This window comes from Melanerpes formicivorus, unplaced genomic scaffold, assembly GCF_026170545.1.
Source record: "Melanerpes formicivorus ecotype bairdi unplaced genomic scaffold, bMelFor1.0.p_v2 SCAF_22, whole genome shotgun sequence".
Taxonomy (NCBI): Eukaryota; Metazoa; Chordata; class Aves; order Piciformes; family Picidae; genus Melanerpes; species Melanerpes formicivorus.
The window spans coordinates 2060796-2083920 of record NW_027142374.1 but is presented as its reverse complement, the minus strand read 5'-3'; the positions used below and the strand labels follow the sequence as shown (position 1 = coordinate 2083920).

Below are 23125 nucleotides of genomic sequence, written 5' to 3'. Positions count from 1 at the left end.
CTTGTAGTGATAGGATGAGGGGGAATGAATTTAATCTGGAAGAGGGGAGATTTAAACTGGATGTTAGGAAGAAATTCTTTATAGTGAGGGTGGTGAAACATTGGAACAGGTTACCCAGGGAGAGTGTGGATGCCCCCTCTCTTAGAAGTGTTCAAGGCCAGGTCAGACAGGACCTGGAACAACCTGGTCTAGTGGGAGGTGTCCCAGTGGGATTGGAACTAGATGATCTTTAAGGCCCCTTGCAATCCAAACCGTTCTGTGGTAACAAGAGACTTGAATCTTTGAGGCTGGTCTTCCAGTGGTGCAAACAGGATGGTGGCTCTTATCAAAACTGTCTCTTCCTGCTATTGATTCCTGGTTTGTGTGCTGTCTCCTAGGCTGCTGCTTTGCATCTGCCAGCTGCTGGCAGCTCTTCTGAGTGGCTGGGGTGTGGTATGGCAGAGGGGGGACTGGAGGGAGTCACCTACCAGCATCTCCACAGCCTCACGGTTTGGCGGTAGGATGCAGAGTCGCTTCCTACTACGTGGTCCTGAGGCTACGGGCAGTCTGACACCACTCATCTTTGGTGCCTCTGCTTCTCCCAGCACTCCTGCAGGCACGATGCCTGGAGCAGGGAGAGGTGGTAAAGTGCATGTTTGAGGGGAATGCAGTTGTTTATAGTCTTAAATAATCTTTTTGTCAGGCTTAGCTCTAAACAGCAGAGAACAAAGCCTGGTTTTTTTGCTTGCACCAGCTGAGTCCTGCACCGTAGGCTTGATGAAACCCCTCCAAGCAAGGAGGCAACTGTTGGAATTGTATCCAAGGAGTATTTTCTTCTTCTTTTTCTTTCACCATCAGAATTACAATTTTGATGAAAGGCTGTTGGGAAAAGTTGTCTAAATCCTCTCTCTGCTAATCTGCATCTTTAATGATTTCCCCCAAAGCCTGGGCTGCCACCTAAGCCTCCTAAGTCTCTGTTGAGAGCTGTTGTTAAGATGGAGCAATCTATTAGCGACCCAGTGAGCCGCTCCAGGTGGGCTTGTCAAAATAGCAGCTTTTCATTGCCAAGCTGAGCCCATGCCTCTCACCATGGGTGTCATTGTGGGAAGTGGGAAAAGTGGAGAGATGGGACTTGAAGCCTTCCAGCTGCTTGTATGGCTGTGCGGTGTTGCGGCACCAAAGGGTGGCCAACGGAATGGGAAATGGAGTGCCAGGAATGGTGGGAGTCTGGTTAGGCCACAGAGGGAGGACTGCTGCTGCTGCCACCACAGAGGGCTTTGATGTCCCATGGAAGGGATTACTATGATCTTTGTAGGAGATGCTTCAAATGACTGAAGGGGAGTTGAGGGGTAAAAACCCACTGAGGAGTTGGTGGTGATAACCTGGTGGTAGAGCAGAGTAGTGGCCTTGGTGAGCTAAGACACCATACCTGGGGTTTGGCTTCTCTTCTTCACATGCTCCATGTTTTCCATGGCTAGCTATGGATAGTCTTGCAGAGTAGATACTTGTGGCTATATTTCCTGGAGTATTTTAGCCAGAGCTTTGTTGCTTCTGTGCCAGTGCATGTGTTGGCAAACCCTCACCCCTGCTCCTTCCCATTGCTTGGCCGGCAGTGTGGGCAGGGGAAGCTCTTGTTTCCTCCCTGGGCTGGAGGGATGCTTGCCAGGTACACCCAGCTCCAGCTTTTGCCTGGGGTCATCACAGGGCCTTCAGACCTGGGGACAGTCTGTCTCTGCTCCCTGCTGCTGCTCTGGCATGGATCGAATGGCTCTGCCTCCTGCTCCTGAGATGCACGTTGGTGAGACCCACAGCTGCCACCTCCAAATGCAGCTAATACATCAGGGAATCTTTGTTGGATCTGGTTTGCAGTTCAGAAGATGTACTTTTCACTGCTGCAGGTCATGAGGCTGGGAGGGTGGTCAGCCTGAGCTGGCAGGTGGCACTCCCTGAATGGCAGCACGTACCTACCCAGTCTGTGTTTGGGGAGCTGGTTACACCTGGTAGAGGTGGGCTGCTGGTGGCATCCAGGCAGTGCAAAGACACTTGAAAAGTTAGACAGTGGTTGGATATGTTGATCTTAAAGGTCTTTCTAAAGGTCTTTTTCACTTGAAACATTTCTATGACTCTATTACAAGGCATGGGAGTGTGAGAAGCTTTCCTAGGCTCTGAGCATCAGCTGCTGGAGGTCTGAGGCTGGCTGCAGCAAGAGCAGCCAGCACACCACACTTGGTTTGGGCATTGTGTAAAAACACGTCTCTAATTAAAGATGCTGAAGGCCTGGGTGGGAGCAGGGGAAGGAAGAGCTGCTGCTTCCTTTGGGCATCAGGATCCATTCAGTGGAAGAGGACTGGCTTAGATTTTAATTGGGTATTTTATTTTTATACTTTTTCCCCAGCAGCAGTTACTCCTGGGCCTGGCAGTCTTAGTGTGGTTGTTTCCAAAGCACCTTTTTCTCCAGTTGGGTTTTGCTTGCAGCTTGACAAGCTGCCTGCAATGGGCCCTTCAGACAGCTGGGGTGCTCAGCCAGACGTAGGGCACACCAGGGCACCCACCCATGGCAGTCTGCCCCCATCCTGGGCAGCTAACACATGGTAGGGATTTGGCATCTTTGGCACCTGCCATGGTGGGGTTTCAAAGCAAACAGACTCTAGGGTTGAGGATTAATAAGATTAAGTGGAGTATGAGCAGTATCTGCTGGTGTTTTAGCAGCTCTGCTGCCTGCTAATGGCCTTGAACCATGAGCTGTGAGACAAATGGCTTCCCTGCTCGTGTTTTAAAGCCCAAAACCTTAACTCTAAGATAACCTTAGTCTGCCCTAAGACCATTTCTTTTCCCCTGCCCCACTCCATCTGCTCTTAGTGGCTGTTTTAAATTCACTTGACAATTTTAAGTTCAACCTTGCAAAATACTTCCAGGTGTCCTCTCTTGGCTGCAAGTGTCTGTGGCAGGGACACTTTATGTACAGGGTAGAATCTAGACAGAATGAGAAGCCAGCATTTAAACTATTGCATAGGTTTGTTGCTTTTGAAAAATAGACTTTCCTGATCCACAGAGAACCTTGTGTACTGCACAGCCTGCAGCTGAAAGCTGATGGAAATGGAGCCCACAGCATTTCACCCCCTCCCAAAAGCCTTCTTGGCAAGGTTACTGGCACTGACAGGGACCAAGTCATGGGTTTGTCAAGGGTTTTTTAATGGACTTACAGGAAGATGGAAATCTGATATTGAAGAGTTGCATTGAAGTAGAGCCCTGTGGCTTTCAGTGCATTCAGATGTGTACATTAGGATGTGTGGCTATAGCACACCCTCCACTGGACTGGGAGGACCTCTCTTTAGTTTGCTGGGTGTCATGTGCTCCTTTGGGAAGCCTGCAAGGGCCATGGGGATGGCTGGGTCTCTGCTAGAGCCCAGTGTTGCTGTTCATGGGCTCCTGTTGTGGCTTTGTGCAGGGGATGCTTTCCTCCTGCAGAGCCACTCTTGAGTTTATTCTGCTTCATTTTGCTTCATCCTTCTCCTGGCTGCTGCAGAGCAGGATGGCTGTCATCAAACCTCTCTGACACCAGGCTGCCTCCACTTGTGCCATCTGATTCTACTTAATCCCAGCAAAACAAGTCCCCAGCAGCCTCTGTGTCTTTGATAGTCTGCTGTGCTTTATCTGAATTTATCTGGGTTTATCTGAGATCTTAAAATTGCAGAAGAGTGTGTATATATATTTTAAAGTCTATGGTGTTGAGGCACTTTGGGTGGACTTGAGGGTCTGACAGGAGAACAAGCAGAAATGAGGATGTGGCTTCCATAGTCCTCTGTGGGGTCCTGGAGTAGAATAGAATTAACCAGGTTGGAAAAGATCTTTGAGATCATGAAGTCAACCTATCACCCAACACCATCTAATCAACTAAACCATGGTCCCAAGCACCCCATCCAGTCTCCTCCTAAACACCTCCAGTGATGGTGACTCTACCACCTCCCTGGGCAGCCAATTCCAATGGCCAATCTCTCTTTCTATGAAGAACTTCTTCCTAACATCCAGCCTAAACCTCCCCTGGCACAGCTTGAGACTGTGTCCTTTTGTTCTGGTGCTGGTTGCCTGGGAGGAGAGACCAACCCCCACCTGGCTACAACCTCCCTTCAGGGAGTTGTAAAAGCCTGGAGTAAAGCCTGGAGCTACTGTAGGAAGCCAAGGCAAGCTGAAGGACCCTCCAGGTTGGGAGTGGGAATAGATGTACTGAAAATGAATTACATTCCTAGTGGTTTGAAGTGTTTGGTGAGCATATATTCTCCTTCAAGAAGGAAAAAATGCCTGGCAGATGGGCACAGGCTGCAAGTAGAGATGGCAGCTGGCCTGCATAGGGCATGAGCAATGTGAACACAAGCAGTAAGCTGTTATAGAATCATAGCATTGTTAGGGCTGGAAGGGACCTCAAGGATCATCTAATTCCAACTCCCCTGCTGTGGACAGGGACACAACCTGCTCACACTAGAGCAGGTTGCTCAGAGCCACATCCAGCCTGGCCTTAAAACCCTCCAGGGATGAAACTTCTACCCTCTCCCTGGGCAACCTCTTCCAGTATCTCACCACCCTCATGGTGAAGAACTTTGTCCTAACATTCAATGTGAATCTACTCATTTCTACTTTTTTTCCATTCCCCCTAGTCCTATCACTCCCTGACACCCTAAAAATTCCCTCCTCAGCTTTCTTTTAGGCCCACTTAAGATACTGGAAGGCCACAATAAGGTCTCTTTGGAGCCTTCTCTTCTGCAGACTGAATATCCCCAACTCTCTGTCTGTCCTCATAGGAGAGAGGCTCCAGCCCTCTGTCTGGGTGGAGTGTAGGACATGCTGTGGTCCTGGGTAGTTGGTGGCTAAGCAGCAGTGGGGACCCCACACTGCAAGCTCAGTGTTGCCTTGGTTTTGCTCAGTGACCTTGTGCACCTCTTCCTTCTCTGTGCTGGGGTAGAGAAGTGAATTTTTCACGGATGGAGCTGTTTTGTTTGTAACAGAATGGCACATTTGGAAACTGGAAGCTATTACATACAAATACTTGATGTCTATTGAGCTGGTAGCTAATTTTTTCCCTTCCCTGGTTGCCCAACAGTGTGCTGGGGAAGAGAAGCGAGTTGGGACACGCACCGTGGTGGTCGGGCACCGTCCTGTGTTGGAAACAGATGCGTATGTGGCACAGAAGTTCTGCGACAACAGGATTGTCTCCTCCAAGGTGAGCCTGCTCTGCTGGGCTGGGTGCATCACCCCTGTGTGCTCCCTGCTGGTGTCTTCACCCTGCTGGTGTATGATGGAGACACACTGAATTAGTCATGGAATCATAGAATCAAGGTTTGTCTCCTCCAAGGTGAGCCTGCTCTTCTCTGCTGGGTCCATCACCCCTGTGTGCTCCCTGCTGGTGTATGATGGTGTCTGCATCACTGAATTAGAATCATGGAAACATTAAGGTTGGAAAACACCTTTAAGATCAAGTCCAACCATAACCCCACTACCATGACCACTAAATCATATCCTGAAGCGCCACAGCTACATGCTTCTTGATCACCTCCAGAGATGGCAACTCCAGCACCTCCCCGGGCAGCCTGTTCCAATGCCTGACCATTGCCAACCTAAACCTCCCTTGGCACAACTTAAATCCATTTCCTCTTGTCCTAATGCTGGTTACCTGGGAGAAGAGACCAACAGAAACCAACACTGGCCATATTACAACCTCCTTTCAGCTAGTTGTAGAAAGCAATAAAATCTCCCCTTAGTCTTTTCTTCTCCAGAGTAAACCCCAGCTCCCTCAGCTGCTCCTTGTATGACATGGTCTCCAAACCCCTCACCAGCCTGGTTGTTCTTCTCTGGACACACTCCATGACCTCAATGCCTTTCCTGTACTGTGGTGCTGAGAACTGAACACAGTACTCGAGCTGTGGCCTCACTGAGGCCAAATACAGAACACAAAGGTCCATTAGCAAGTGGGGGAGCATGGCGCATACTTTATACCACAGGTCCAGCCTCTCCAATAGTATTTTTACTTCTTGCCTGTCCCCTTGGGGGTGCATTCCTGTTCCTTTTGGCTGGATGAGAGCAAAAACACATGGACACATTTGGCTTGTGGGTTTGCTTTTTTGGGGTGTTTTTTGGTTGTGACTGTGGTTCCCCTCCCCTTCTTTCTATAATTCTCTCTGGCATCTTCTTTGGGAAGGAAGGACAGGTTGAGCATAATGCAGCATGAGACAACAGCAACTCAGGTTTGCAAAAGGGAGTGGGAATTATTTTATAACTGAGTAGAAAAATAGAATTCTTTTTTTTTTTCCCCATGGGTTTTTCCCCTCTCTTGAGATAGAACAAAAATAACCAGCTCTGTTTATCCCCTTGGATGAAAGGGGAAACATTCATAGGGTATTAATGCAGCTTTTGTTTATGGTGGAAAACTGTGATGACGCTCATCTGCCTTCTGCTTCACTTTTTTTTTCCATGACATTCATGAAGCTGTTTCAAATGATTGGAAGCCAACTGGAGTAAAATATCAAACAAGTGGCATCTGATATTGTCAACACAGCTGGATACATACTGCTTAGGATTCATGATGCTCAGCATACAGTTAGGCTTCAGTTTTACTCTCCTTGAGCTGTAAGGGGGGGGGGGATTTCCTCTCCTTTTTATTCAGCTTGGACCTTATTTATCTTTATGTCTCTGCGCTGTCTGAGTTTATGCTGAGGAAGTTCGAAGTCTGCCCATATTTAACTCCTGTAATGTTCTCACTGTCATTTCCCTGGCATGCAAGAGGGTCCTTCAGAGAGAGGACACCTTCCCCTGTTTCATTTGTCTCTGACAAATGATTTGTTTTAGCACTAATTTTAGTTCTTCCCTGATTTATTTTGATTGTTGTGTCCTTGCTCCTTTTTATTTCCCTTTTCTACTTGCTCGGCATGAACTGGCCAGCAGGAGCAGGGAAGCCATTGTGCCCCTGGACTCAGCACTGGTTAGGCCACACCTTGAGTCCTGTGTCCATTTCTGGGCCCCTCAATTTAAGAAGGACATTGAGACATTTGAATGTGTCCAGAGAAGGGCAATGAGGCTGGGAAGAGGCCTTGAGCACAAGCCCTATGAGGAGAGGCTGAGGGAGCTGGGATTGTTTAGCCTGGAGAAGAGGAGGCTCAGGAGAGACGTTATTGCTCTCTACAACTACTTGAAGGGAGGTTGTAGTCAGAAGGAGGTTGGTCTCTTCTCCCAAACAACCAACACCAGAACAAGAAGACAGAGTCTCAAGCTGCACCAGGGGAAGTTTAGGCTGGAGGTGAGGAGAAAGTTCTTCCCAGAGAGTGTTGTTAGCCATTGGAATGTGCTGCCCAGGGAGGTGGTGAAGTCAAGATCCCTGGAGGTGTTCAAGAGGGGACTGGACGTGGCATTTGGTGCCATGGTCTAGTAGGCATGAGGTCTGTGGTGACAGGTTGGACTTGATGATCTTTGAGGTGTTTTCCAACCTTGTTGATTCTATGATTCTATTCTAACTTTTCTTACCTGACCAGTCTCTTTTTATAATTAAGTGGGCATCGGTCTTGAGACTTCGCTGCTCACTATTCTTACTTTGAGGCAGATTGAAACAGCAGCTATGAGACCCATTCTTTTCCACGCTGTCCTTAAATTCCACATGTTCCCCAAAGTAAATGATTTGGCAGCTTTCTGAATGACAGTGAAGCACAACTTAATAACAAATCTGTAGGAGCAACATGTTTTGGGTGTTTTTGTTTTTTTGAACAGAATTTCAAACTCTAAGGTGGACTTTGGAATTTGAGGGTACAAATCTCTGTACTGTGCATTATCTCTTCATGAAATCAGGCCTCTCCAAATGCCTGTCTAGAAGTTGTTTGATGAAGCAGAATCTGTTGCTTTTGACTTCATGTTTTTGGGGTGTTTTTTTGGTTTGTTTTTTTTTTTACCCTTCACCATCTCTCAAGTCAGGCCAGAGCTGCTCAAGGCAGCTTGCTGTGATGCTCATGCTGGGTTAAAGGGAGACCTTCTTTCCTATTTGGTGCGGATCCTTCTCATTTTGTCGCCAAAATCCGACAGTGAGCCCCGTGCCTTGGTCTGTTTGTGAGCCCTCCTCTCTCCCTGCAGTACACCCTCTGGAACTTCCTCCCGAAGAACCTTTTTGAGCAGTTCAGGAGAATTGCCAACTTCTACTTCCTCATCATTTTCCTGGTGCAGGTAAGAGCTTTGATGGCAAGGGTGGGGTTTGTTTGCCTTCTGATGGTAAGCTGAGGTTGAACAAAAGGTTCCTAAGTGACTCTGGTGCTTCCAACTCCTTTGGTTTTTTACAGCTGGAAGCTGTTGCTATTCTAGCACACCATCCAAGGCATAATAGTTAAAATGTTGAGAGATGATGTTTGAATGACTGCTGAAACAATTAAATCCTAATGTTTTAACCATTAAGATCAGTCAACTGGTGAAAATACATTTTGATGCTGCAGAATTAAGATCCAGCTCTTTTGTCACTCTTATTACTTCTGCTGCATAACAGTGAATTTTCCCAAGCTATATGGTGTTGGTTTATCTTAGCTATAGTGAGTTTGAAGGCAAGCAGGAGAGAGAGGTTGTACTCAGTAAAAAAATCAGAAAAGGCATAGCCTGAGTTTTGGGAATGTGGAGAAAGCTGCTCTGCACAGGCAGTATTTATACTCAGCCAAAAGTCTTCTGCTCTGTACACCTTTGGTTAAGGGGCAAATCCTGAGCAGCCCTGAATATTCCTTTTCTGCTCTGTCAATCAAGAAAAGCAGGCTGCCAAAATGCATCTGGGAGAAGCACTGCAGTGCATTTCCCCACCTTGTAAATCCTCAGGCCTGGGGCTCAGCAGACAAACCTGCTCTAGGGCTAAAAATGGGCATCAAAACCCTACCCCAGCAAATGAAATGGCACCATGTGGCTCCTACAAACAGCCTCCTGTTGGGTGGCTTCTCTGGGTTTTGGTGGTTCAGGCTTGGGGTATTGCTCTCTGCTAGGCTGCATGTTCAAAAGAGGAGTGTCTGAAATGCGTTACCCTTTCAGTAACGAGCTGTGGCTTATTGTCACTGTGGTGGCTGTTGCAGAAGTGAGGGATCCCAAGATAAGGCCTGAGCATGACTCCTGGCAGTGTTACATGGGGCCATCAGCTGGCTCCCCTCCATCTCTTCATTTCACTGGCACTGCTCCATTTTGTCAGAGTGCATTTGTAATTTGCCTTGAACTGCAGCGATGCCCTGGAGTCAGGATGTCCTTTTTGTGTAGCTGGCCATTTAGTGATGCAGCATTACATTTTGTCTCCTGACCTTCTGCCTAGGAGGGAACCTGGCATGTTCTTGATTGTTCTCTACAAAAATCAGTTGCAGCTCAGCTGCTTACTTATTTTAGGCACAGGTGTATGCAGATGAGCGAAGAACCTGGCTGTACCTCCTTGTTTTGACTCTGTGAGCATCTCTGAAGTAAGGAAGCAGCCCTCATGTTCTAGCAGAGATGAAACAAACCCAACCAGACAAAGCCCAACCTGACAGCACTAATAGACTTGCTGCCCTATAGAGCAAACGACTAGCCCTGGGCACTGGTTGCTCTGGAGTTGTCACTTCCCTTAAAAGAAAGGCACTCAAGGCCACTCCATTCATTTGAAATACCAAGGGTTATGCCTTGATAAATGGCATCTATAGCTTAAATGTTGCTGCTTATCTTTAAATTGTTTTAAAATGATGGAATTGCCCTGTGTGCTGTGAGGAGCAAAGTGTCAGGGTGCCTGGGGAATTGCCTGCTGCATCTGCTCTACCTGCTGCTGAGAGCCTTTCTCAAAATGTCTGTGACTCTCTGATTTCAAATTCAGCTCCTGTTCTTGAGAGAGCACGTGCTTTAGACAGAAAATCCCAGTTGGTGCACTGACAGGGTTACAAGTAGCTGTGTCTGGTTCACCTCTTGTAATAATCAAAGGAAACTGCAGGTAAACTCCTGGTGGAAATGGCTGGCCTGGAGTAACCACAGTCCAAGTGTGTTTGCAGACAGAGTGAGTTGATGGCAGTAAGCTAATTTAAGAGATGTCAGGAATGAAAAATGTCCCTTTTGATTGATGGAGATGACTTCTGGACTGTGATCTTGGTCTCTGAAACAATGAGTTAGGAAGAAACTATTAAGTAACAGGAGGGTCTTGTCACTTTTAAGTGGATCCAAATGAAGCTGCTGAAGTTCTAAAAGAGCTAAAAATATCTTCAAAGGAGCCTTACTTTCCACCACCCACAAAGGGGAAGAGCAGTATCCAGCCGTGGGCTGAGCACTGAGTGCAGTTTCCAAATAGATAAATGAGTTATTCTGGGGCCTTCATCTAGCATTTGTGTTTTCTGTGTCTGTAATACAGTAGTTGCATGGACAGAAATTGTTTTGCTTGGTTTAAACAAATACAGCTGCATCTATCTAGTGCAGAGAACTCTCCCCCTGGGCAGCAAGAGGTCCTGTTCCTTGCCCTTCTCAGTTAAAAGCCTTTTCTATCTCCAAGGTCTGTCCAGGTTTTCCAACTTTTGGCTGACTGGCCTAAACTTCTGTGGTGCCACCTAGATGAGTGTCCATCATGTGCTGTGTGGGATGTGTCCACCTAATACTTGACCCCATCCTCACTCAAGATTAGTCCTCCAAAGTCTGGTTCCTGCCAGACTTTCTGTTTGCACACATCTTACACCCATTTGAGCGAGCCAGGGCTTTGTGCTTCCGGAAAGGTTTGTTGTGCTTATCTTGGTTTACCCTCACATTACTTCTACACCACTTACCTGGCTGCTTCTTGTGGTACATCTCTTCCACTTCAGTATCTTCTGGCTCTTTTCTCTTTTGATGCAATAATGCAGGGTAAAATTGCAGTGCACAGCATTTCAGAGAGTTAAAATTGTCCACGTAGCTTCCTACTAGCCGCTAAGAGCAATCCTGTCCTTAACACAGCATTTTCCAGGCAGCCTAAAACAATAAATATCCAGATGCTGCTGTTTGTGAGCGTGCCAGGGAAGCACAAACAAGAGAAGGGAGACAAAGTCCCTTTGTGGGGACACAAAGCCTTTCTGCTGAGCTTCCTCATCCCTTTCATCCCAGCCTTCACCATCTCTCTCTCGTGCTCCTGTCCTTTCTGGAGAGGGCAGGAAAATTGGCCAATTCTTTGTGGCCTGGTTTGAAAGGTGGGGTAAAGGTGCAACTTTTCCCCCTCCTTGTATGTTATTCCTTTGTAGTTGTGAACCTGTTCTGCCATTCTTACCCTTCAGGCTAAGTTGTGCTGGACTGAAGAAGAAACAGCCCTTTACTGCAGCCTGAAGGTTTAATTAATGATCAAGGGGCCTGGTCTTTCCTGTGGAGCTGGCTCAAACATCACTCCAAGCTGGGGAAGGATCCAGCCATCCATCCTGAGGCCCTTGTCTGGTCACTCTGCTCAAATCATCCTCTGAAGCCTAAATTTGAGACCCTAGAGGCAAAATGTGCTTTTCTGTTTTGCTTCAGTATTCATGTTCCATTCTGCAGTATATTTCCTTGGTAGTTCAGGCTGTTTTCCCTGGGTAATTTGGGTTTAACCTCTGAGAGTCAAGATGGTTAAAGATGGCTGGTGGTGTCCTCTCTCTCATAATCAGCCATCTTTTAGGTCTGAGATGTGTCCTGTTTTCACTGCCCAATAGGAAGAACATCCCTCCTTTGGCTCAGTGAGAAGCTGTGGGTGTTTTTCATGTCATGCATTGCTGCTGCCTTTGCTCCATCCTCCTTCCATAGCCTCAGTCCTCTCTAGCACATCCCATGGTGGGAGCAGGCTCCTTGGCATCTGCAATCTGAGTAGCATTTATGTAGCTCATCTCCAGCAGCCCATTCATCCAGGCTTTTAAGTTTCCAACTTAAGCAAGGTCAAATTTAGCTTTTAAGTTACCTCTGATAGGGTTTTTCCTATCTGAGACTATCCCATGGTCTTCAGGAAGAGGTGTTGCAGTCTCATCAAGATGGGGAGCACTCCTAGGGATGCCTGTGCTTATTCTTCTCATGTGCCCCTTCTTTCCCTTCCCCCTCTGCTGGACTGCAACTTACCACAGTGTGGTGAGGACCCTTTTCCCCACCTACCAGAAATTTGTGTTTCTTCTGCTGCCTGAAAACCAGCTGTCAGCAATACTTCTTTTTTTTTTCCCCTCTCTGCAGGTGATAGTGGACACCCCAACCAGCCCAGTGACCAGTGGCCTCCCACTCTTCTTTGTCATCACTGTCACAGCTATCAAACAGGTAAAGATATCAGTTTGAGGAGAGGAAGCTGCTCTTTGGGATATGTCATGGGTAAAAATGGTGAGCATGGTTTGGAATATACTTGGAAGTCACCAAAATGGGCTGGTGGGTTTGGTGAACCCCTTTGAGAAGGCAAGATGTGCACGCTGGTGCATTTCAAGAGAGGCTGCACGTTGAGTATGGTTGTTGGTCTCTCTTGTTTTAGCAACATAGAACATATCTCTCTGTACTGCTGAGAGCCAGCCGTGAGGGTCAGGAAAGGTTGCTGCTGTAGTTTTGCCTTTACTTGGATTTTTCTTCTCTTTTTAGAAATGTTCCCTAAGTCTTTGCAGGATGCAGAGATGTGCTCCAAATATAGCCCACGCTCTGCTCCTGTGTTGATCAATGGGAAAGGCCTGGTTCTGTTCCACCACTCAGTCCTGAAAATATGTAGGCCTTATCTTTTTGTGGCGTTAAAAGCCCTTTTTCCTCCCACCATGCACACGTGCCGTGTAAAATTTCCCCTACAGAAGGACTGAATGATAAAAGAAGCTTCTCCTTCAGGAGCCAGAAAGGGAGAGCTAGAGTAAAACCCATCTGCTTCAAACCTGAATGCCTGATTCTTTCAGTAAAGACTGAAGAAGAGGAGTCTCGTCCTGTGTTACCATAGGGAAGAGTTGCAGGGTGCGAAGTGTATTACTCACGTTATCAGCCTGTCCTTGCCAATGCTGAGAATAGAAGCATGTTGCAGTAGTTTAGCTGCTCATTGCATGCACTGCATAGGGATTATTTGTGTGTGTTATTTTAACCTGTTCTGAATCTGTCAAACAGACATACGAAGGTTTTAAAAGAAATTGTTTCAGTCTGAGCTCCTCTGGTTGATGTTTTGTCAGGCATGAAGGAGGTCTGAGAACTACTTAATTTGTTATATATATATATTTCTTTTTTAAGCTCTCCCCCTCTCTCCATCCCACTTACCTTCTCTCATAGCTCCCTTGCTTCGTGAACAAGTTTGTGTTTGCTGTGTTTGTGTGCCTAGGGATACGAGGACTGGCTGAGGCACAGAGCTGACAACGAAGTGAACAAAAGCAATGTCTTCATTGTGGAAAATGCAAAGCAAGTGCAGAAAGAGAGTGAAAAAATCAAGGTAACCGTCAGCAGAACTTTTATGTGGTTATGGCTGAGGCTGATGGGAACATGTGGCTGTGTGAGGAGGCAGGGCCAAGGGATATGAGGGATGTGCTGTGGTCAAATCTGCCCTGCCATGCTCACTCTCAGAAGAGATGCCCCGAGAGCCATTCCCAGTTAAGAAGTGAAACTGCTTTTGTTTGATTGCTTTTGAAAAGCTGTCTCACAAAAGCTGTACCAGGGCTGACAAGTGACAGATCTGTCAGCGTTTTGCACTCCTCCAGGACAGGCAGTCCTCTTCTATTTCCAACTCTCCCAAGGACACCAGGAAAGTACACTTAGCTTTGACGTTAATTTATCACACCACACTTCAGACAAGTACAGTCTCTTACTCCACCTAGATTTAGCAGAGAAATGAATGCTAATGGTGCCACGTGGGAACTCTGGCTCAGTGCTGGGCTGGAGCAGCTCTTGGGAGCTCTGGAGTGATGCTTGGGGACTTGCACGCTTCTTGAACCCTAATTTCCCTTTTAGCCAAGCAGATTTGTTCTGGGCTTTGAGAGACCATCTAATGACAACCTAGAAGGCTTTTTACATAAGTGTTTCCTTGCTTCCAGGTTGGAGATATAGTAGAGGTGAAAGCAGATGAGACCTTCCCCTGTGACTTGATATTTTTGGCCTCGAGCAGCGTAGATGGGACCTGCTACGTCACTACGGCGAGTCTCGATGGCGAGTCTAACTTCAAGGTGATGATGGGGATGGATTGGATTGGGTAGTGTTTGGGAGCCACTGCTGTGGGGGCTACTGAGGTGCCCAGAGCTGCCACTGAAGATGGTGCTTGCGTGGGGGTAGGGTGTGCTTAACTGGAGGGTGCTCCAATGGAGCCCATTGCTGTGGCTGCATGGCCATTTAACAGCTCTTCCCTCCATCTGCTCCCAGTGTGTCAGCCCTGCAGCCCCTGGGGATTGTTTGTTTGCCATTTGGTCTCCGACAGTCATTTCTGCTGGCACTGCCCCAAATTGAATCTCTCTTTATTGGGATGACTTTGCTGCCTTACTGCCCATCATGGGCAGCGTGTTAGTGCTTCCCTGCTTTTTTGTGTTGATAAGACTGCCTGTAGCTGTTTCTATTCCTTTCCCTCTACCTGCCAATGCATTTGTTGTTTAGCTGAGCTTTTTCCAGTGAGATCTGGGGCTTTTGGAGGCAGTCTGTCTGGATTTGTTCAGGGAATTCTTCACCAGGGTGAGGAAGATCGTTGCTTCTGGGGTTTCCTTTTCCCTCCCTTTCCCAGAATCAAGCAGTGAAATTTAATACTAGTCTTGCTGAGGAGGAGTCTTCTCTCTGGTTTTTCTTTCTTTATCCATTCCCCTCATCTCTAAGGTAGAGAAAGCAACAGCAGCAGCAGCAACAACAAAACTTCCATACCTCAGAAGACACCAGCATTTGGTTGCACTCATGTTTGATAAATATTTATACAGATAGGAGCAACTGCAGCAGTAAAACTGGAAGATACATTTGAAATGACATGATGCATTCTGGCACACTCTGAAGTCAGGGGGAATGCCACTGTCAATCTGATCTGTGTTGTTGTATGGGCTCTGTGGCTCATCTCTTTATGGGTGGCTGCTAATTGGTACTGGAAATGGCGTGTGGTAGCTAATGCAGTGCTCGTGCACCATAGTGGTTCTGCTGGTGAGGAGGGGTGAAACTTTGAAGTGGCTTGAAGCTAAAAATAGATAACCATATTAAGTAGCAGTTGGTTCTTTTTCTCAGGTGTATTATATGCATGAGTTCACACAACTTCTGCAGAGTCTTGGCTCTTCCTTACTTTAGAGACTCAAGTGCAACACTGAATTTCTGTATCAAGCACTGGGGTGTTGTTTTTTTTCCTGGTTTATGGATTCCTGTAGGTGACTGGGAGCTGTCAGCTGTTTGTTGAGATGAATTTGAAAGGGAAGAGTGGAATAGAAAAGGAAGTGCTGTTTTGGGGAAATAGGTCAAACATTAGGAACCAGAGCTCGCTGCAAAAGGAGGTCGAGGGAAGCACAGTTGGGTGCTCACAAAGCCTCATCTGCACAGATCCCTGCTGCCTCCCTGGTGGGGATTTCTGTGGTGTTTGGGGCTTGTCAGGTTGAGGTATGGGAAAGGTGGCTGGTTAAGTGAAACTGGAGCTGAACTATAAAAGGGATTTTGTCCAGGCTGCGTCTTTGAAGCGCAGCTCTTCAGTTGTACGTTATCTAAGAGAACGTGTGTTTGCTAAAGGCACTGAGGATGTCAAGATTGGGGAATTGATTAGGAGGCAGCTTTGAAGCATCACTCAGTAATTGCACAGCATCCATGGTGACTGGAGCAGCAGATGCAAAACTCCACACGAGGGGTGGGTTTGGTACTGGGCACTGCAGGAGCACTTTGGGGTTGAGTTTCACAAAGGCTGTGATTGATTCCAGGGACGGGGGTGTGTCTGTGCACCTGCTCCCACTAGGAAAAGCCAGGCAGGTTACCACAGTGGCTTGAAGGTGCCTATTTATACTGTCATGGCTACAGCATGTGTAACAACGGTTCCTCCCGGGATGTACAAGGAGGGGAAGGCAAACGTGAGGAGTGGAGGAAGCTTTCTAATGAATTTGTTTATGAAGATGGATTAAGGCAGCCTGCCGTGGAGCCTGCCGTGACTTGGAGCTCTGAGTAGCTCCTATAAATAGAGCCTGGAAGGCAGCGAGTGGATCCTTCGTGGGCTTTCCAGTTAATTGTGAGAGATGAACCCTCTCAGCAGCAGCTGCTAAAAATAGCTTGGAGTCTGCCAGCACACTGCCTGGTCCCTGGGCACCAGAGCTGGAGTCTAATTACCTTCAAGAGTGGGAGGATGCATGGTCCCCCAGAGCCCCTTCACCCCAGGGGTACCTGCAGCCGCCTCCTCCCACCCCAACTGGGGTGGCAGCAGGTCTCTGGGGAGAAAGCAGTGATGATCTGCTTGTGGTGCATGCCTGACTGAGCAGATACCCAGCAGCTCCCTCCCCCTACAGTTTCTATTAAGCTTGTTGACTTCAGTTTTTATCTGAGACATGCTTCAGCCACTTTGTGGGAGTGGAGTGAGGGCTTCAGTGAGCTACTGGTGGTGACAAGCCTTTGCATGGTGGCATTTTAAGTACCAGGCTATGAAATTTGGAGATGGGTGGTGTTGCTGGGGGGTTGTGCTGAATTTGCCCGTGCTTCTCTGCCCAGACTCACTACGCGGTGCGGGATACCACCGTGCTCTGTACGGATGAAGCCATCGATGCCCTCACTGCCACCATCGAATGTGAACAGCCACAGCCTGACCTCTACAAGTGAGTCTGCTCCTCCTGCCCTTTCACTGTCTGGTGCCTTCTCCCTGCAGACACCTGAGCACCATTTGTTAGGGGATACAATAAACTACAGCTCAGCAAAACAAAGGACATTTTCTTTTCAAACCAGAAGGTTTCTCAAGGCAGCAATAAGCTGGAGGACTTACTCTGTATGAAGAGGCAAAGCCCACACCCCAGTTCTTCAGAACTTGGTTTCTTTGCAGCAAAACCTTCCTGGTGCAACATTCACCATGGTGCAATGAACTATTTTTTGTCAGCTCAGCTGTAGTAATGGTCCATGTGCCTTTTTTGAGGCCACTCTGCTTCCCAGGTAAAATGCTTTTGAGTTTAATGACTTCCAGATGTAAGCAGTCTTTGTGATGGAAACCCCCTGAGGGAGGTTTTCTGGGGTGTGTTGCACTCTAATGGGTATGTGGTGGATGTGTGGGTATGGTTGGGTACTGCTGCTCCAGTACTGGATGGCAGCTGAGAAGACTTCCCCAGCCATAGCAGGTTTGTGGTTTCTCCCTGTTCTGAGCGTGGCTGCCCCTCTGAAGCACTGAACTCCCAGCTGCACTCATTTACATGTTTGCTTTCATCTCTTTTCAGGGCTTTTGTTTTTTAGTATGTCTGTAGTAGCTCTTTATGATGTTAATGTGTTTGTAATACCAGTTTCTCATGTTTTTACTGCAGATTTGTTGGAAGAATTATCATCTACAAAAGCAACCAAGAGCCTGTAGCCAGGTTGGTCTCGCAGCCGTATATATTGCTGGCCCTTCTCAAAGAGGCTGGGCATCTACTTCAGATTTGAAGGATCTCATTCTTGGGAGGCCCACAGTTAATCTCTTCATTCTTCTGCCATCCTGTGAATTTTTTTTGTCTGAGCCTCTCTTGGGGAAGCAGAACTAAGCTGGTAACATCTTTATGATGGGGAAATAACTTTACCAGGCAATAGTAAAACACTGTTTTTTGAGGGGAAAGCAGAAACTTAATCAGAGTGGGTTTGGGGAAAAAACAAACAAACAGTAGATAACATTTATAAGTCATGAAGACCAGATGTCTGTCACTGGAGCTGTGTTGGCCATGTTTCACACTCTGATGGATCTACTTGGACCAGAGAGTGATGGATGGGGCTTTTGAAGGAGAATAAAAGCATGAATGGGAGCAAAATAAGCCATTGGTTTTGGTGCTATTGATTGTGCTGGAATGGACAGATTTTCAGTGCTTTTAAAAGCAGCTTTTATATAAGTACTGGAATATACTAGATCTGAACATTTTGCACTTACTCCTCCAAAGCCTTACTGTTAATCCCCCCATTAACTGTGGCACTCTGAGCACCAGGAATGGCCTGTGTAAGATGAAATGGAAGTGTAAGTGTATATCAAGAGAAAACCGAGCTCAAACAATGCCCAATTTAACACATAAATGAAGCAATCATGTCTAAAGAACATCTGTTTTAGCTCTATAAGCTATCTCTGGGTCTAAATGATAAAGCAGTTTGAATGTTCATTGAGTGATGTAATCTTACAACTTCTTTTGTTTAGGTCTTTGGGCCCTGAAAACCTGTTACTGAAAGGTGCTACCCTCAAAAATACCAAGAAGATTTATGGTGAGCAGTTTTTTATCGTTATATTTTTGGGGGGTTGCTTAAATAGTTCTCATAAGTGGTGACAAATGTAGATGTTCATCACTAAATCTGGAGAGGGAAAATATTTCTGTGCAGCCTGTCTGCCTGGGCTACAGTTATAGTCAGTATGCAAGCTGACAGGGTGAAATGAGGAGATGCTGGTTATATCTGCAGTGCTGCCAGGCTGTGCAGGTTGTGTTAATACACCTCAGCAAGCTTTTCTTTTTGCCTGAGATACAAAGTGCAGGGAGTTGTTCCCAAATCCTGTGCTGAAAATGTGTGCTAGAATCACAGTCCCAGCCACTCATGCTTGAGGGTGGTGGCTGTGGTGGAAGACTGATGTTCTCCCTGACAATATGTGAGCTGCAGGCTCCTGCTCAGTGTGCTGGGATGTCTACAATTACATTACTAAGGTTTCTGTAGTTGAGTAGTCCTTGGGTGATGCTTCTTTCAGGTTTCATCTAAACACTATTGACCCTTATAGCTAACTACAGATTAGAAAATAGAATAGAATAAACCAGGTTGGAAGAGACCTTCAAGATCATCGTGTCCAACCTATCATCCAACACCACCTAATGAACTAAACCTTGCAACCAAGCAGCCTATCAAGTCTCCTAAACATCTCCACCACCTCCCTGGGCAGCCCATTCCAATGGACAATCACTCTCTCTGTGTAGCATTTCTTCCTAACCTCCAGCCTAAACCTTCCCTGAATAGAGTTAACCAGGTTGGAACAGACCTTCAAGATCATCGAGTTCAACCTATCACCCAACACCATCTAATCAACTGAAGTTGATTAAGTACATCGAGTACAAGCTTGGTCCCTCTGGGGCTGCCAGACTCTTATGAGCTCTGCTTTAATACCCTGTAGGAGTTGCAGTCTATACTGGAATGGAAACAAAAATGGCTTTGAACTATCAAGGGAAATCTCAGAAGCGGTCTGCTGTGGAGAAGTGAGTATTTGTGGGCAGCCGTTTGGGGTTTTGTCGTGGAGGACTTTTGCAGAAATAATCCTCTAATCTGCTGCCTTTTGTTTCAGATGCTCTCTGATTGCATGGAAAAAAAAATCTGTATATTTGATTAAGAATATCTTTCAAGAACCTGCATTACTTGGTAGCTTTTCTTTTTAATTTACAAAACCAAAACAACAACAACAAAACCATGTTAAAATGCCTGACCTGCCCCTAAGTATCAGCACTGTCAAAAGCACTTGTTCTGTAATTCCCTACTTAAAAGTAAGGAAGTCTTGTTGCTGTTATTTGCCTGATTTTTCCAGATCAAAATATCTGGAGGAGTTTACAGAAGAATCTTGTTTTCCAGGTCTATCAATGCTTTCTTGATAGTGTACTTGTGCATCCTGCTCAGCAAGGCTACCGTCTGCACCACTCTGAAATACGTCTGGCAGAGTAATCCGTTTAATGATGAGCCTTGGTACAATGAAAAGACTAAAAAAGAGAGAGACACGTTCAAAGTAAGTGGATTTGTGTTCTGGCACCTCCTCTTTGGCTTTATTTGTTGTGAATGGTTTTGTTTCATCTGATGGTGTCTGTTGCCAGCCCTGTTAGAATAGAATAGACCAGACCAGGTTGGAAGAGACCTTCGAGATCATTGTGTCCAACCTATCATCCAACACTATCTGATCAACTAAACCATGGCACCAAGCACCCCATCCAGTGTCTTCCTAAACACCTCTAGTGATGGCAACTCCACCACCTCCCCAAGCAGCCCATTCCAATGGGCAGTCACTCTCTCTATGAAGAATTTCTTCTTAACAGCCAGCCTAAACCTCCCCTGGTGCAGCTTGAGACTGTGTCCTCTTGTTCTGGTGCTGGTTGCCTGGGAGAAGAGACCAGTCCCTGCCTGGCTACAACCTTCTTTCATGTAGTTGTAGAGAGCAAGAAGGTCTCCCCTGAGCCTCCTCTTCTTCAGGCTAAGTAACCCCAGCTCCCTCAGGCTCTCCTCATAGGGCTTGTGCTCCAAACCCCTCCCCAGCTTTGTTGCCATTCTCTGGACATGTTCCAGCAACTCAACATCTTTCCCCTAAACTGAGGGGCCCAGACCTGGACACAGGACTCAAGGTGTAGCCTAACCAGTGCAGTGTAGAAGGGGAGAATGACCTCCCTGCTCCTGCTGGCCACACTGTTCCTGATACAGGCCAGGATGCCATCGGCCTTCTTGGCTGCCTGGGCACATTGGTGGCTCATATTCAGCCTACTATCAACCAGTACCCCCAGGTCCCTTTCTGCCTGGCTGCTCTCCAGCCACTCTGTTTGCTCGCTGGAGGTGCTTAACCCCCTTCGACCTCTCCTGCAGCTTGCAGTTTCCTTCCTGCTTCTCTCGTGCTTGTCCAGGGTGGTGCTTGCATGGAGCAAGGCAAAGCACACATACCGTGTATTACAGAAATGCAGCAGCTGATTCAACCTGGATCCTTATCTGAACTCAAGCTGTCTTTCAGCTTTGAATAGCTAAACTTAAATTGAGGCCACATCAACTGGCTTCTTAACTCACTGAGGCACGGGCAGTCAAGCCTGAAAGAGCTGAGTGTAAGTGCGCAGAACTTGGCTGTTTGATGGAATAGGACTTGCAGGGTTGTCACTGCACCAGTTGTACCCCCTCCACACCCTGACTGGTCTCAAGCCTTTTGCTCCCTGTTCCTAGTTACTTGAGAGGAGAGTGAGCCTACACCAATATATTTTTAGAGGAGCACACTTGAATAAAACATTGTTTTGGCCACTGGGAAGTGGTGAGATGTACTCTGGTACTATACCCTTATAGATCTGCAGAAGGCAGTGAGATGTTCTGCACCAAAGGAAGATGGAATCTGGTCCTGCATCTTAGCTGTATTTGTTTTCAGATTTTGTTTGTTTGTTTTAATGACTGTTAAAAGTAGAGCTGCCTAAAACCCCAGGGCTGTTGCTGTAAACTGCCCACTGAGTTACATCTGGCAGGCATCCCATCATCATTCTCTCTTTCCATTGCAGGTCCTGCGGATGTTCACGGACTTCTTGTCATTTATGGTCCTCTTCAATTTCATTATCCCAGTCTCTATGTATGTCACAGTAGAGATGCAGAAGTTCTTGGGCTCCTTCTTCATCTCTTGGGACAAGGAGATGTACGATGAGGAAATAAAAGAGGGAGCGTTGGTGAACACCTCGGACCTGAATGAAGAGCTTGGGCAGGTCAGACCGTGCTCTGTTTGGATGAAAATGTGGGTGGAAATGTCCTCCCTGATAGGAGCCCTTCTTGTGGCAGTCCCTCGTGGTCCCCTCAGGGCAGAGCTTCAGCTGGTTTGGTGGCACTTTCCGTTTAATGTGATTCTCCTCTCTCTGTGAAAGGGATAAGGTTATAAATAGTGCATGAAAGAGCAGGAATTGGGTCATGCCAATTGTTTCCATATTGGGGAATATCAGGTGCAGCACTCTGCACGTCAGGGTGGTTTGCTTGCCCTGCTTCAATTAAAAATTAAAACCCCTTTGTCTTTTCAAGGATTAACAAAAATGTCTGTCCAGTCTTCTCTCTGGGCACATGCAGCCACAGCTCAGGCTTCCCTTTCTTCTCAGCCTGAGCAGAGGATATGGATAGTGCCTTCTGCTTATATTTTGCTTTCATAGAAAATAAAACCCACATTTGGAGTAGCAAATCCCTAATTTAAATAAGGGGCCAAGATGATAATCCCTCAAAGGAGGCAGCAGCCCAGCAGCAGCTGTATAAGCACAAGGAGCCTATAGCAAAAGGCCCAGTAAACAGGATCAGGAGAAAACAAAAAGCCTGGAAATAAATGTTTAAATGTTCAGGAGCCTGCATCCAGCCACTTGTGCAAAGGTCTGAAAAACAAAGCTGCTCTGAGGAGCAAAGTAGAACTGCACAGTGTTGTAAACCCTGTGGGACACTTGTGTCTTTTTAGGGGGCCAGATTAGGATAGAATCGTTTTGGTTGGAAGAGACCCTTAAGATCATCAAGTCCAACTGTTAACCCAGCACTGCTAGGCCACCACTAAACTACGTTCCTCAGCACCCCCTCTCCATGGCTTTTAAATATGCCCAGGGAGCATGACTCCCACCACTGCCCTGGGCAGCCTGTTGCAGGGCTTGATAATCCCTTTTTATACATCCTGATCTTCCCCTGGCACAGCTTGAGGCTGTTGCCACTTGTCCTGTCACTTGCTACTAGGGACAAGGGACCAGCACTCACCTCATTCCAACCTCATTTAAAGGAGTTGTAGACAGCCAGAAGGTCTCCTCTCAGCCTCCTCTTTTCCAGATTAAACAACCCCAGTTCCCTCAACCTCTCCTCACCAGCTCTGTTCTCTGGACCATTCACCAGCTTTGTTGCCCTTCTCTGGACTCACTCTGGCACCTCAATGTCTTTCTTTGAGTGAGGGGCTCAAAACTGACCCCAGTATCTGAGGTGCAGCCTCCCTAGTGCTGAGTCCAGCAGGAGAGTGCTGTGGAGCTGGGGGTGCAGCAAGGCTGTGTGCTTCCAGGTGGAGTACGTCTTCACAGACAAAACTGGGACGCTGACAGAGAACAGCATGGAGTTCATTGAGTGCTGCATAGATGGGCACAAGTACAAAGACTGCATCTCAGAGGTGGATGGCTTCTCTCAGACTGATGGACCCCTAAAATACTATGGCAAAGCAGAAAAGGTAAGAAAATGTGCATGCTGATAACTGTTAGGTTTTTGTGGTCAGTTCTTGTTTGGCTAAATACAGCAGAAGCTGGGAAGGGGGTATTGGGGTTTTTTTTTGTTTTCTTTCAAAATACACACACACACACAAAAATCACAGCCCAGTATTGTGAGGTGGGCCCAGGGCATGGCATCAAGCTGGTAACCAGCTCTCCCTTCCTCCCTCCTG

At 47.0% G+C, this 23125-nt stretch overlaps 1 protein-coding gene across 4 annotated transcripts in view; it reads left to right on the top strand.

Annotated features, from left to right (window-relative positions):
* Nucleotides 1-23125, top strand: part of ATP11C (ATPase phospholipid transporting 11C) — a 68840-nt gene that overhangs the window by 17387 nt on the left and 28328 nt on the right. For all 4 annotated transcript variants that reach the window (XM_068151809.1, XM_068151808.1, XM_068151811.1 and 1 more), the window contains exons 2-13: nucleotides 5075-5194; nucleotides 8086-8175; nucleotides 12133-12213; nucleotides 13232-13339; nucleotides 13938-14066; nucleotides 16543-16646; nucleotides 17337-17387; nucleotides 18188-18252; nucleotides 19142-19223; nucleotides 19591-19741; nucleotides 21252-21449; nucleotides 22754-22915. In XM_068151809.1, coding sequence (XP_068007910.1) covers nucleotides 5075-5194; nucleotides 8086-8175; nucleotides 12133-12213; nucleotides 13232-13339; nucleotides 13938-14066; nucleotides 16543-16646; nucleotides 17337-17387; nucleotides 18188-18252; nucleotides 19142-19223; nucleotides 19591-19741; nucleotides 21252-21449; nucleotides 22754-22915 — 1341 coding nt within the window. The remainder of the gene's footprint in view (nucleotides 1-5074; nucleotides 5195-8085; nucleotides 8176-12132; nucleotides 12214-13231; nucleotides 13340-13937; nucleotides 14067-16542; nucleotides 16647-17336; nucleotides 17388-18187; nucleotides 18253-19141; nucleotides 19224-19590; nucleotides 19742-21251; nucleotides 21450-22753; nucleotides 22916-23125) is intronic.